The sequence below is a fragment of the Battus philenor genome, unplaced genomic scaffold (assembly GCF_028537555.1).
Source record: "Battus philenor isolate CCGP_79_NKW_IND1 unplaced genomic scaffold, ilBatPhil1.0.hap1 SCAF_7, whole genome shotgun sequence".
Taxonomy (NCBI): Eukaryota; Metazoa; Arthropoda; class Insecta; order Lepidoptera; family Papilionidae; genus Battus; species Battus philenor.
Genome location: NW_027181737.1, coordinates 5,506,824 through 5,520,941, shown reverse-complemented (window position 1 = coordinate 5,520,941; position 14,118 = coordinate 5,506,824). Strand labels below are relative to the sequence as shown.

The 14,118-nt window shown below is 32.9% G+C and overlaps 1 protein-coding gene across 2 annotated transcripts in view; it reads right to left on the bottom strand.

Annotated features, from left to right (window-relative positions):
* Mkp3 (Mitogen-activated protein kinase phosphatase 3) overlaps window positions 1-14,118 on the bottom strand; it is a 34,625-nt gene that overhangs the window by 17,988 nt on the left and 2,519 nt on the right. For both annotated transcript variants that reach the window (XM_068774111.1, XM_068774112.1), the window contains exon 2: window positions 2,070-2,160. In XM_068774111.1, coding sequence (XP_068630212.1) covers window positions 2,070-2,160 — 91 coding nt within the window. The remainder of the gene's footprint in view (window positions 1-2,069; window positions 2,161-14,118) is intronic.

The window sequence follows — 14,118 nt, the reverse complement described above, 5'->3', positions numbered from 1 at the left end:
GAACCTAACGTCGTCGTAAATGACGTAATTCAACGAAGAACGAAACTACCTACACATTAATTATAACGAAAACTCCGTTAAAAATACAAAAAGAAGTATAGCGCTATTTATATGAATTACTACTACTAATAAATATATTAATATTATATAACAACAGTAGGTTGAAATGTAACTAAGTTGTGAGGAGACGTAAATGTGCAGTAAAAGCGTTTCACTTTTAACACGGTTATTTAAATAAGTGTAGCAATATCAAAGTGTACGGAGTCATCGACGCAAGGTCGTTGGTACCGTGAAAGCCGTCATGTGTCGCCCGGTCGTGCCGGAACCCGGCAGTCGACTTTTCCCCCGGTAAAAGGTGATCGGGGGGAAAAGTCTCACGCGCATGAAATCGGATTCCCACGCATACTCGTTCCTCCTCTGCGACATTAATTACCGACAACATACATGTAAGGTTTAGCTTCACTGCTTGTTATGTTAGTTCTTAATCTGCCTTTCGAGGAAATATTACATAAGTCATGAGTCAGATTTACGAGACGGGTTAGTTAAAAATGAATCATCAAATTCCTCAAGTGTGGTGAATTCGTACCAGTAGGCACGAATGCTCCTCGGGGACCCGAACTTGCGTCAGCACGTTGTTCTGAATTATTTACTACAGTCATAATGTAGTTATTTTGTGGTTTCATTTATTTTACATATATATATATATATATATATATATATATATATTTGTTACCATGTGTACAGCGTATGAAATATAACAGTTTTAGTGACGCATAAGTCGCCTGACGCTTGAAACACTTTTATTTAAAATATTCCTTTTCAACCACCGTATAAATGTTGCCTGTCAAAAAAAAAATTAAACATAGAAGTGAAGATATTAATTTAAAAACAATATGTATGTTCCTCAATACATTGTTTTTTTTTTAATTAATAGAAAAATCCACGAAATGTATTTGAAAGTATTACTCAACGGGGTAAATTAAATTTATGCACCTTACAGTACTGTTTCTGTAACTATGTGTAAAAATCTTTATTTTTTTTATTTTTCACTTTCCCGTTACTGTGAGTAACCCACCAAACGAATGAAAACAATTCATACTACAAAGGCTAACTTAAAATTATCACTACATTCAGATTTTCTATAACTAAAAATTAATAAAGTAGATTTTTTAAATTCCTTTACTAGTGTTAGTCTATTACCTGTCCTACATTAATAAACGACGTTTAGGACGACGACGAATACTTTCTTAAATTACTTATATTTTTATACCTCTAATCGGGCAAATAAACAAATGTTTTGGCGAAAAACAATTGTCAAATCTAAAATAAATACTATGAGCTAATAATGTCATATTTGAATATTACAAGAGGTACATCTAATCAATAGTACTTATTAGTCCTGGTGGAATTTCAACGGAGTTTTAATATAAAGGTACAAGCTTTCCCGTACATGTTAATATAATTCGAATATTAACTAACATCAGTTTGTTGTTAACTTTGCAGCCATTTTTTGAGTTGCTTATTAAGTTAGGATAAGTAACGTACAATCCGTCATGATTGTAAATTTTAACTGATTATTTGATTTAAAGTTTTTCGTATTTTCGGAAGGATAAGTAAATTTTAATTATATACTCCAAAACTTTGTTAACCTCGTTTCTCTTTAGCTTAACGTGAAATAACCACACACCTGCCAAATCCTTGAAACAAAAATAAAAAATTGACCATATTCTTAATGCAATTTTAAGTTTATTTGCTAAAAAAATCTAAGCTTATTTTAATGCAAGATTGATTGATAGAGCATATTATTGTATTGAAGTATAATCTTCATTGTATTGAAGGTTATACAGAAAATAAACGTGGCAGGGAGTAACATGCTGATTCTCACGTGACAAACAGACAATTTATATCGAAAGAATCAACATTCCGAACGTAGCAGTAATACGTATAAAGACATATTTCTTTATAGATATATTAACATAGATTATATCTCTTTTTGACTTATCGATAGTTTCTAGAAAGAATAAGTTTGTTTCTTCGTAAAATATATGTTTACAGAGTTTAAAACGAACCTCAGTCCCATGAGCGGTAGGTGGGGCACGTGTTGGGCGCCTGCCTCGCTGCACCACTCGGGGTACGAGCGCCGGAACTCCATGAAATCGCCTGGTAACAACATAACCACAATTACTCTGAAAATTTATAAATAAAAATTTTATCACTACGTACTACTTTCTTTTGAATAAAAACAAAGCATCATTTTCTTTATAGTTATTTAAAAAACCATTAATGTGTAAGTATCCAGATCGATAGTTGTTACATAACTTTTTAAGTTAGTTATCAGATGTGAGAACGTTAAACTTTGTCTAGCCTTTCGTATGATTTATTTCAAAGGACCTTAAATCTTTCAGTAATTTAGTTTTTTCTACCTAACCTTATATTGCTACCAGGGTGGCATTTGCACAAGGCGCTAAGAGCGTTTAGCCTAAAAATTTCTTTTAAGATAGCAACGCTCGTGGGCCGCTTCCCTAAGCCTACAGTTACTATAATTTTAAGGCATTGTAGTTGATTTGTATTGAGACATTTAATAATAGACATATTTGTACGTATTCATTGAACACCCCTAAACTTAGCTTTTTGGTACAATTGAGGTACGAGAAGCTGTTTATTAATTGAAACCAAGTTTCCTACTGAGAAAGAGAAATAGATTGAACATACACTAATTAGGCTTATCTATGCTTACTATATATACTAAAATATATAACTTTAATATGTATTTAATAATTTTTATAATGGTGGCACAATTTTAGTGTGTTCATTAGAATTTTTTAATTGATTTGATAAGGTCGATTACTTATTTAATACTCTTTAATGTACACGTTTGAATAGAAAGACATTTGCATAATAACTTAAAAAATTATAACCGGCGAAGTGATAAACTCAAGACAATATTTTACAGGTAATCATAGTATGGAAATGGGCAAAGTAGCAAATAGTCAACGTGCAAAACAAAATACCTAAAAACTTAAATTCACAACGTTTTAAGTATTATAACATTTTACGATACTGTTGATGTATTTACGACTTGTATCTACCGGGAATTTTGATTTACATTTCCGTACGAGTTTGATAAATTCCCCGAAAGTAAACTTTTTTATTAGGCGAACGTCAAAGACACGCCGTGGAGGCGGTCGGCGGGCGAGCTTCCGGCGACGGCTGCCTGTTTCCTGCCGGAGCCGTCCGACGCCGTCGATGCGTCCGCCATTGTGTTGCTAATGCGTCCGTTGCGTCACCGCGGATCGCTGCGGGATAGCATTATGTTCGATAATCTAAATTTAGGAGTAAACAGAGTTCGTTGTTAAATTGAATTTAAAAAGAGCAACTATTAACGTTCTGGCTCTTAGGAGATCAGCATTCTGAGCCGGTCGTAGCTTGCTACTAATAATGCTAACATAATCGACGACACAAGTGTACGTGTGTAAATGCCTACACACTTAAAAGATATTTTGCATATGAATTCATTTGTGTACTAAAAACTCTTTAAATTTTTTATTCTTCGCAATTATCTAACTAGGCTAAAATCTCATCATCAACCAAAGAGTTTCTGATTGACTGTTTAAAACAAAAATAATTAATCGATTTTTTTTATTTCAAGCCCCGAGTAAATATAAATAAATTCCATAGTACACATGTGCAATCTATTAACAGTTCTATACTTTCCAAGCATATATTATTGGCGTAACAATTCATAGTAAATGTGTTTACAAGTGCTGACCGAGTTTGGCAGAACGTGGTGTTGCCTTTTCCATTATTAGCGTAAAAAATTGGGCCGAGGAGTTGCAACGGACCGGCCGGAGGCACGCAGCCGCGCGAGCCACGCGGGGCGGTGGCAGTGGGAGGGGAGAGGGAGGGGGAGTGCCGGGCCGCATCGATCCGGTGACTCATCGCTCGAGCCCATTCATCCGCCGCGCTGAATGAACTCGTAGCAGCCACCCACCCCACGCGTCCTCGCCATGAAGGACTATTTCACCCGGGGTGTAACAAATCCTTCAGCCCTTCGCGCCCACGCATCGCTACGATTTTACCATTCTAGTTCGTTTGCACTCACCGCCGCCCACTGCTGTCGGTTAACAGGCTGTGACAACTTTCCAACGATAATTCACTCCTACATTAAGATTTATGCAGAGTTAATTTGAATTAAACATTTTTAAACGCTACGGATTTACATTTATTGTTACTTATTTACTTTTAATATATTTTCTACATCCTTATTCCGAAACTGTTCGACGTGTTATATCACACTTCTTTATGTACAGATATCGGTGACATGTAGTTTCAACTACAATTCCGCTCACTAATCGCTGTCCTTTTTGTGAAGAGCTACCTACCTGTTTTAAATACAGCAAGATGACAATCGAGAAAATTATACACAAACTATACGTATTCTTTAATCAATTAAAACAGTACTTATTTTATTCTTGTTTAGGTGAACATCGTGATATTGTCATTTTAATGTTTACTATATAATCTTTAAATTTAGTATTCGTAAAAATACCGCCGAAAATAGGTAATAGAAAAAATAAATGTTAAAACTCGTCGCCGACAATTCGCAGCTGTCCACCCGTGTGTCTAGTCCACTTAGGCACTTACTGCCCACGTTGCCTCCGCCCATGCACGCTACAAGCATGTGTTATAGCGTTGTTTGCGGCACCGGCCAGGGGGCGAGGGAGCGACGGGCCGGGGGCGGCGTGGGCGGCAGGTGAGGGCCGCCGAGGCCTTGGCCCTCCCGCGTCCTTCTTTAGCAGCCTTGCGCCCTTCCATGCGGCACTAAGTTACACTGCTCGCCGATTGATTTTTTAATAACATATTTTCGACTTCTATTTATATTATTTTCATCTTAAATTGTTTTAAAAGTCCAGTTTAATGTAACAAAAATCAAAATTTGTGTCACTGGTAGCTTCTCACCTGAATATTATTCGTGAGCGTTAAATAGCATTTCGAATTATCTGTGTAAAATTGATTTTGCGTGCGTACGTCGCTACAGACGTATTGTACATCTAAACATAAATGTAAACACAAAAATTTAATAATATCTTCTTCGCTATTATTAATGATAAGACATATCGATTTATATTTCCGTGCGTCACAAACTAATCAAAATAATTAGCTCACAACAACAGTTTGTCATTAAAACTAAGAAATCGGTAAAATTTCTGAGTTTTAGGAAGCAATCGACTACGTTTATTGGTGGAAGATTTAACGTCGTTGATGTAGATATGCAGAATCTACAATCTCAATCTGTGACAAAAAAGTAAAGCATAAATATTATTGTTCCTTTGAAGGTGTAAACTAAAATATCTTTTGCCTATATATAAAATATGGTTTTTTTTATACTGACAAGGAAGTTCGAGTAAATTTTATTATAATATTTTCTATAATTTTATTATAATATTTAAAACTCGTTCTCTCTTAACGCCAGGTTACAATTTTTTCACGTCATAAATCTCGTGATTAGCATAATATCAGGCCAGATATGTTTATGTCCTATATTATTTTAAATAAAGTTATTTTTTCTATTCATCAATTTTGTCTTAACCATAAGCTTTAATTTTTTTTTTGCGGACAGCTTGCATTTATTTGAGTATATCAGCAAGTATGCCATTAATGGTTTTTTGAGAAATCCTTGCCGCCACCGCGCTAAACGCTTTCTTTAGCTCTCTGATGGTCTGCAGAAGTGGCATCACTGACCTGACTCTTTGTATTAGAACATCCCTAGCAATCTGTTGGATTGATGTCGAGGACTTCGAGTTAATTAATTTAAACGACGAATTCCGACCTCTAGCACTACGACATTGCTAGACTGATGGGCGCATGCGTTGTCGTCCAAAAAAATGTGGCAAAGTACATTTTTGAAACTTTGACATGGGACTGTCACACAACTCACGCTTATTATTTTAACCACGAAAAGCATTGGTTGTACAACTCTCTTAAAGATGTGTTAAACTTTTGCTTGCTTTTGTCACAGTATTTTCCATTTTAAAAAGGACTAAACAATAGTAACAATATTTTAAAATATTGAGAACATTAAATAATTTTATTAAAAGCCTCTAATAAATACTTTCGATTCATACTAAAAATGTAGTTAGATTTTTTTTAAATAGCTGCGGTCAAAAGCGTTTACATAGTAAACACTTTTTTAAAGATCGAGACAGTAAAAGCTGGAAATATGATCACATAATTTAAAACTTTTCCTTGTAATTTTTATTAGGCGGGAAAGAAATCAAAACTATTAAATTTTGGAAAATGTGTAATATATGTAGAGTTTGTCTACTCACGTTAAACACGTTCGTTTTTAAAACCACATCATAGTTATTAAAGCTGTGGCTTCATCAGTAGCTTTAAGTTTAATAAACTTAAAGCATGCGACGAAGCTATCTTTTTAATGTCTATCTTGTTAATGTTCTATGCCCTACCTCGCAATGCAATATGCAATGATATCATTAAGTTAACGAAATTATGTCGGGAAATTTACATAATTAAGACGTTAAAAAGTATACCATGCACCGTGTGTTCGCGTCTACTAGTTTTAGTGGCATATTGATAATAAAGATTGAATAATTATTCAAAAGCTGCCAGTTTCATTGCGTTTTTTTTTGTTATTGTGTTGTTTGATGTTTTTCAACTATTTTTTGTTATATTTGCATTTGTTTTATTTATGTGGACGTGGTTATTAATCATATGTATAAACACGTTACTGATGTTGTTAATTTAAATATATTAAAACTAATATAAACATGCATACTAATCATATCCCCATATTTATGTTAGTATTGTATTCCTAAACATTACAGTTAATAGTGAATGTGACAGTTGACAGGTAGCTGTAGATATTCAGGTAATTAGGCTAACGAAAGGCACAACTTGCTTTTAACTAACATAGTTGTTAAAAAAAACTTAAACTTAAGGCTTAAACGAAATTTTGAACATTAAAAAGTAAATTTGAGGTAAGTTAAATATATTGGGCATCTAACTTCAAGTTTGACCTAAGCTGGTTACATAAATCCTTGGTACTCTGCCAGACAATGATAAATGATAGCGACAAAAGAGATAGATTCAACGATAAATATTAACACGAAATAACAAACATACAACGCGATCGAATGACCCGAGAGGAGCTTGTAGTTTAGTTAGCCTATTGAGTGAAGCCGCAACTCTTATTGATATTAAGAGTACTTTATGAAAGTAGAAATCGCCTTATGAAATGATCACGACATCTTAAATAGAGCGTAATGAAGCCTGTTGGGACAATTTAAGCCAATTTGTAACGATGGCGAATGGGTTATAAATACCCCAGCGCATGGACCTCGATTGACTATGTCCTAAGAGATGGGTCAATCATATCAAACGCCCGCGCTTTATTTAGACACGCGATGCCACAAGGAAGATGTGTAGCAGGTCCATTTTATGACCAACGAAACTTAGTTTTCATGTTTTATTTTTTAAATCAATATTTAATCTTAATATTTTTTGTGTTATCACGAATAACGTTATTGGTCACACAAAACCAAAGTTTTTATTAATTTTGTTTTAATTTTCAGACTGTCACAATAAATAAATATTTTGTTATATAAATAAAAAACAAAAAAAAAATTGTATTAATAAAAACAAATCTAACAATAGACATGTCTGATGGCTGCTTGTGGTATATATGTGTACATTATCAAAAATTGTAACTCTTCATTATGTTATTAAATAAATAAAAAAATATGTAAACTCGGTAGTTCTGCGCAAACCTATCAAATATTTATTAATAATAAAAAGAGATTAAATGTAAATCACTTGAAAACTGCATGGGCATATCAGATTTGAAGTGCCAACCAAGATGCCGATGGTAGTGGTTAAAATTAGATACCACGGCTAATGAACAAGGAAACAATAGTGATATGGCTATAATGAAGCAACATAGTGCGCCGCTTCTTGGAACCAAATCTGATTGACGTCACGATCTCAATTCGATTTTGTTTCCGAGAATCGATATGATGGAAATATAGGATCTATGAAACTGTTCGTGCGCAAATTAACTAGAATTGGAGAGATAAAACTCTTCCGACGAATAGCCAATAATTATTAGCATATTGGTTACGTCTCTTTTTCATTATAGTAAACGTAAAGTGGTCGGAACAAATTGAACGACTTACGGAAAAGATGTTTAAAGTATATGTCAATATTGACCAAGAGATTCCATTCGGGATTCTAGCTCAGATAACAAAGGTCTTATTTCTCATGCTTAATTATAGCCCCGTTGTATTACTAATTATAAAATCACATTAAAATAGAGGCTCGTTCTACAGTTCAGATGTCTAATAATAACATTTTAACACATAATACAAAATTCTACTACAATTACAATACATCTAAGAAAAATTATGGCTTGATAGATAGCAAAAGGAAAATTACTATAAATATGATAAATTGTCTCAATGGTATGTAAAGTTTTATGCCTATACAGGGCAAACAAGACTGGTAAAAACTGAACATACAGCCCCATTTTAAATTTACCGCACAAAGAGATCTATAAGTGGAGGAACATTTTGGATCGCTACCGCTACTAGTCTAGATTTGATTAACTACAAATCCTTGTGGACAAACATCGATTTCTACCAGGGATTTTTTGTGAGACTATTGAAGTTTATCTTTGTCTCAGTCTATCTTTACATGAAACACTTAAATTTCAATAGAGAAGACTGCCAGGTGCTTCCATCGACTAGGGACTATAGTGGGTCCATCAAATGTAAAAACAAACATAACATTGCAAAACCACAAGGTACCTTGAGTTAAGCTTATTCTTCTGACAGAAGCTACCAACCACAATAATTTACACGTTTAAATCTACCTTGAATGACTATGACATATGGACGTCCAACACCAACACCTAAAAAGCCTTACCCGTGATCATAGCTACCGTAGAGCATGTCGGAAACATAAAAGTATACCGCAATTATGTATTATTCGTTCAAAATTAAAATAATTTCACAACACAAACAATGTTTACGCACGGTTAGGTTACGCGTGTATCGCCGGTCCGCGTGACCTCCGTCGATAATATCTTCTAACTGGATACAAGTGCAACGCATCCAAACCGCAGGATCCGTAATTAAATTTTTACCGCGACAATAAAAACCGCCTGGTGCCGCGTATCGGACCAATTAGGCGGTGGTCCAACATTGCCAGTGGCGCCGGTCGGAATCACATAACGTCTGCGCAATCTTTCCAACATTTTCTATTAATATTACATCAATAGTTTAACTTAACCCATTTGATGACTTCTTTCAGTTTTATTGACTATTTTAATTTGTATTCATATGTATCTTATTTATGATCAATAGAACGTCCACAAAAGTCTCCGATAACTACAAGAAATTTTATAAAAAGCGCATAAACATAATTTACTTTAAGAGGAGCATTGTGCAAAGTTTAGCGCAATACATAGTTTATGGAATACCTCCGTTTAAAAATTGCCAATGCGAATAAACTGGTCGCTGGGGCTGAAAGGTTCTCAAATGGCGATCACTAGCTGAGGGTCCTCCTATTAGTGGACATAGGGTAGGACCGGGCAGCGCATCTATCAACTGATATGACGATGTTGATGATGATAAACAGGCCATATCTACCACCAGAGCAGTTTAATAAAACAATTGTAAATAATAACAATAATATATAAAACTATAAAAATGTTGACCTTTGTTTTTTTTCATTGTTATTCGTCGTAGCGTAACGATATACAATAAAATTAAAACAATGCGCTAGCGTACCACAGAGTAGCGCATGCCGAACGCAAAAACAGTCGCTTCTGTTCGCACTTCCTCTGTTACATAATGACGCTTGTATCTACTTAGATGATCTCTTTAAAAAACCTACCACGACCAACAATACCTCGTAATTAAGTGCGTAATATTATATTAATTAGGTAATAACAAGTTTTAACATTTTCTTTGTCTTACCAACAGAAATCGTAAGGTACCACTCATGCATATTCGCAATCATTGAAGTATATACGGGGTATTTTGTCAATATATTGAATTGTCGATTTCAGTAGACCGAAAATAAAAAAAAAATTGGTTTTAAAAATATTCAGAACAAAACAAGCAGAATAATGCATATACTTGTGTATTTCATATTTATTGCGAATATTGAATGAAATAAAGTCAGTGCCATCTAAATGGAAAAACAAGAATAATAAATAATGAATGCAAATCTGCCCACACACCGCCGCTGTTGGTAGGAAAACGCGACGTTGCCAGCTCGCCGACGGCAGCGTTTACTATAACTATGAATGGTCCGCCGAATTGATTTTTCCGCGAGCAAGAAATCGAAATGATATAGCTTAATTACTCGATTCAATTATACTTTATTCGCCCGAAAGAGCTAGAAGCGGACCTTTAATCGCTTTTTGTAAATAAATGAAAGGGATGGAGAGTTATGTTGTAATCAACCATTGTAAAGAAATGTAAGATGCGTTTAAATACGGTTAACATTTTAGTAGCAGGTAATAATTGGTTAATATTGTTATCATATTCGTATCAATCTTTTTATAACATTATTTAGGATTATATTTAAATCAATGAATGTAAATCTATCCTTAGCTCGAAAAGTACATATTTTCAAAGCTATATATCATTTTAATTACTTTTAAGAGCTAATTTATCCTTATTTAGACGCCTACCTTGAATAATCCAGTATTGTGTTACTTGAGGAATTAAGAACTTTTGCGTTATGTAATTTTCTTTATCTAGATGTTATAATCATCTTATAGTTTGTTCAGAATTTCCCTGTAAATGTTTTCGAAGATATAGTCAAGCGTTTTTTTCATGAAAAACCGGTTTAACATTTGTTAAACTAATAATATGATACCGATGGTACGAAAAAATTAATTTGTATAGTGGCTTTGTACTAATTTGCTACGCACAACAATCTCAGCGTTATATTAAAATAAACAAATGCTACGTTACATATTTAATAAAATATGTTGATAGAGAACATTTTCCAAAAGAAAATATTTAATGGTTTACTGAACTAAATAACTCTTCAAGAGGAATATTTCTACATTTGAAAAAGAACGAACTCACTTTCAGGTATTTGTGATGATCTGCTCTAAACTCGGAACCTTTTATTTTCACTGAACCTTTACATTGTATGTCCGGCGTTTATTGACAATATCAAATGTAGCATCACTCCCATATTTAAATTATATAACAAAGATATTACAAAAACCTAAATATTTACAAAAACTGGCATTTACACGCAGTTTATTTCTATCGCAGCAGGCTGCTAAGTTTCATGTAACACCGGCGCTTTGTTTGTAGCACTAGAAGCATTCACATGCACTGCATTGAAGATTGCACAATTTTTTTTTTACTTAATTAACCTCTTAACATACAAATAAATTGTGCATCGATGCATTCGAAATATACCATTTAATTTGGCTTGCTTGGTGGGCCAGTGATCACTCATGGACTAACTAAAAATCGGTGTTTTTAAGTTCAAACTTACATTTCTGTAAAAAAAATTAATATCTTCCATATATTATATTGCTAGTTTAAAATAAAACTCTACAATGGCACATGAAATGAGCGACTAGTTAGAGCCGTCATTGTATGTCAAAGGGTTAAGTCAAGATTCCTATGAACTTTTTAGTATAAAATCTGATGCATCAGTATTCTCTTATATATACTACTTTTACCGGACATACTTCATACTGTTGGCAGTAGTAATAGGTCTGTCGCTATCTAACAGAAAAATAAGTGCATTCTGGAGTGATCTCTTTATTTACGGATTTAATATATATATATTGCAATAAATAATATTAATTACTGAAAAAATCTATTATAACATTTCTTATATTATACTACAAGATTAGTAATAACGTGAATATATTTTCTATAATTATATTTGTTTAAGTCTTATATCATATAATTTTATTTTTAAATTCAATGCTACTTTTTTAGTTTCGCTTTACAGAAATTTGGTCTTGTATTAGTAAGAAAAGTAATGGTATGGGTATTTACCATTTTCTCAATTTTTGTTTCTTTAAGAAATGTGGTTTAACGAAATTTTTAAAACTATTATTAGCGATTAAGGCAGAATCGATCTCGAGTTTTGCGCTTACCAACACATTTGGCGATTTATTTATTTATAAAATTTTAACTATTTATATAAATAAAACTATTCCAAAAATACAATGATAGGTAATCGCAAAAAACAAAAATAATACAAGAAATAGTTACAGGCGTCTCATTTGTTCGCAATATAACAAAACAAGAAATGTGATTTCATAGAACTCATTTGTATTTCCTTTCAACTTTAAATACTAAAATCAGTCGAAAGATATAATACCATGTAAAAATATAAAAAAGTGGCACACTAAGCACAACCACAGTCAATACGAATTACGGATTCAATAAAGATGAAATATTTTGTCGCTACGTTTTATAATTGTGAATGTTTTTAAAAAAAATATTCAGAAACAATATCATGACGGCAAAGCAAGCAAATCAAAGTGATATTTGTTTATTATGTTTATTTATGGGTCCAGAATGTATGCGAAGTAATAGAACGATATCTAGAGGAATGGATATACTTTGAAAACGGTTTAATTGAACTGAGCAAATATAGAGTTACTGGAAAGGACGTGGTATAAGCTTGAAAGTCGTGAGGTAAACAAACCGACACGGGCATTAATAAAACTTTGTTATTTTGTAAGACAGTGAACGTACACAATCCAGATACACTCAATTCCTTTCGCCGTTATTAATACGATGCTTTGGATATTTTACAGCATCCTGTTGTTCGCACGCGAAGCCATGTTTTACGAGCCAGCGGCCAACGCGGCCCTAAACTTTGCGGACCATTAAAGTATCCGTTTCTTGTGTCTGTATTAATATAGTTTATGTAAAATACCTTTACTACTTGCATTTGATACTTACGGCTTAGATAGTTTTGTCTAGGTTGCGTCAAATGGAATTTTTTGCAAATAAAAGCCAGCTTTTGAATAACTATAAATATTTATAGTCCAAGTAATAACTTTTTCTTGTAATCGTTTCTAAGTTTTTCAAAAATTATTGACGTATAATTTAAGATTTCTCACTGTCTCCGTTGGATGAAATATCATCGTATGGAAAGATACTAATTCACTTATTAACAAGTCAAAATATCATAATCGTTATGTTTAAACTTATAGTCATTTAAGTGACTCTGTAGATAATTTTTATTATATTGTTTAAAGACAGGAATTTTATTATAAATACCTAAATAACTGTAAATGTTTTCTTTTAATTAAGTCCGAAGAAACAAACTTGTCTTACAACTTTTCACGTAACAAATGTGGGAGGTTTATAATCGGAAATCAGTAAAGATTTTCGATTGGATACGGAAATTAAAGAGTAAAATAAAGTGCTTACATATATTTAATTTTAGTTGCACTAAATTAAATTACCAGGACGTGGACATAACAGGAACTTATTAATAAAATTGCGACTCACTTCCGCTAGCCGAACACTAAAGTACCATTGGCTTCCGGTTAGCCTTTGATCTATAACGTTATATTAGTTTAATTAATGTCGTTCATATAGACTAGATGTCTTCGCTACATATGACCGACTTAGTAATATTAACTGACATGATATTTAAATTAAACCCACATCCGATGTATATTTTGATAACTAAGCGTATTATAATAAAATATTTTACAAACTAAAAAAATCACATGTTTAACGTACATAAATATAGATCCATATTTACGACTCTATAACCTTTTATTAAGTCATACCACAAACTATTACCTAACATCAAATCTTAATATTATAAACTTAATATTGTTTCCGTATTGTGTTAGTGATTTTAGATAAAAATCGAGCTGGCCATGCGGAGCGGGATAAAGGTTAAGCTTTGAGTAAAATAAAAATTTTTTATAAAATTAATTATCAACGAATTACGTCATGGTTTATTAAAAAAAAAACAGATATAATCAATTATAAATTATTATGTAGTTTATCATTTAAGATGGGGACATTATAGCTTGTAAAAAATCTTTCGCATTTTATATGGAAATATATTTTGCTATAGTAT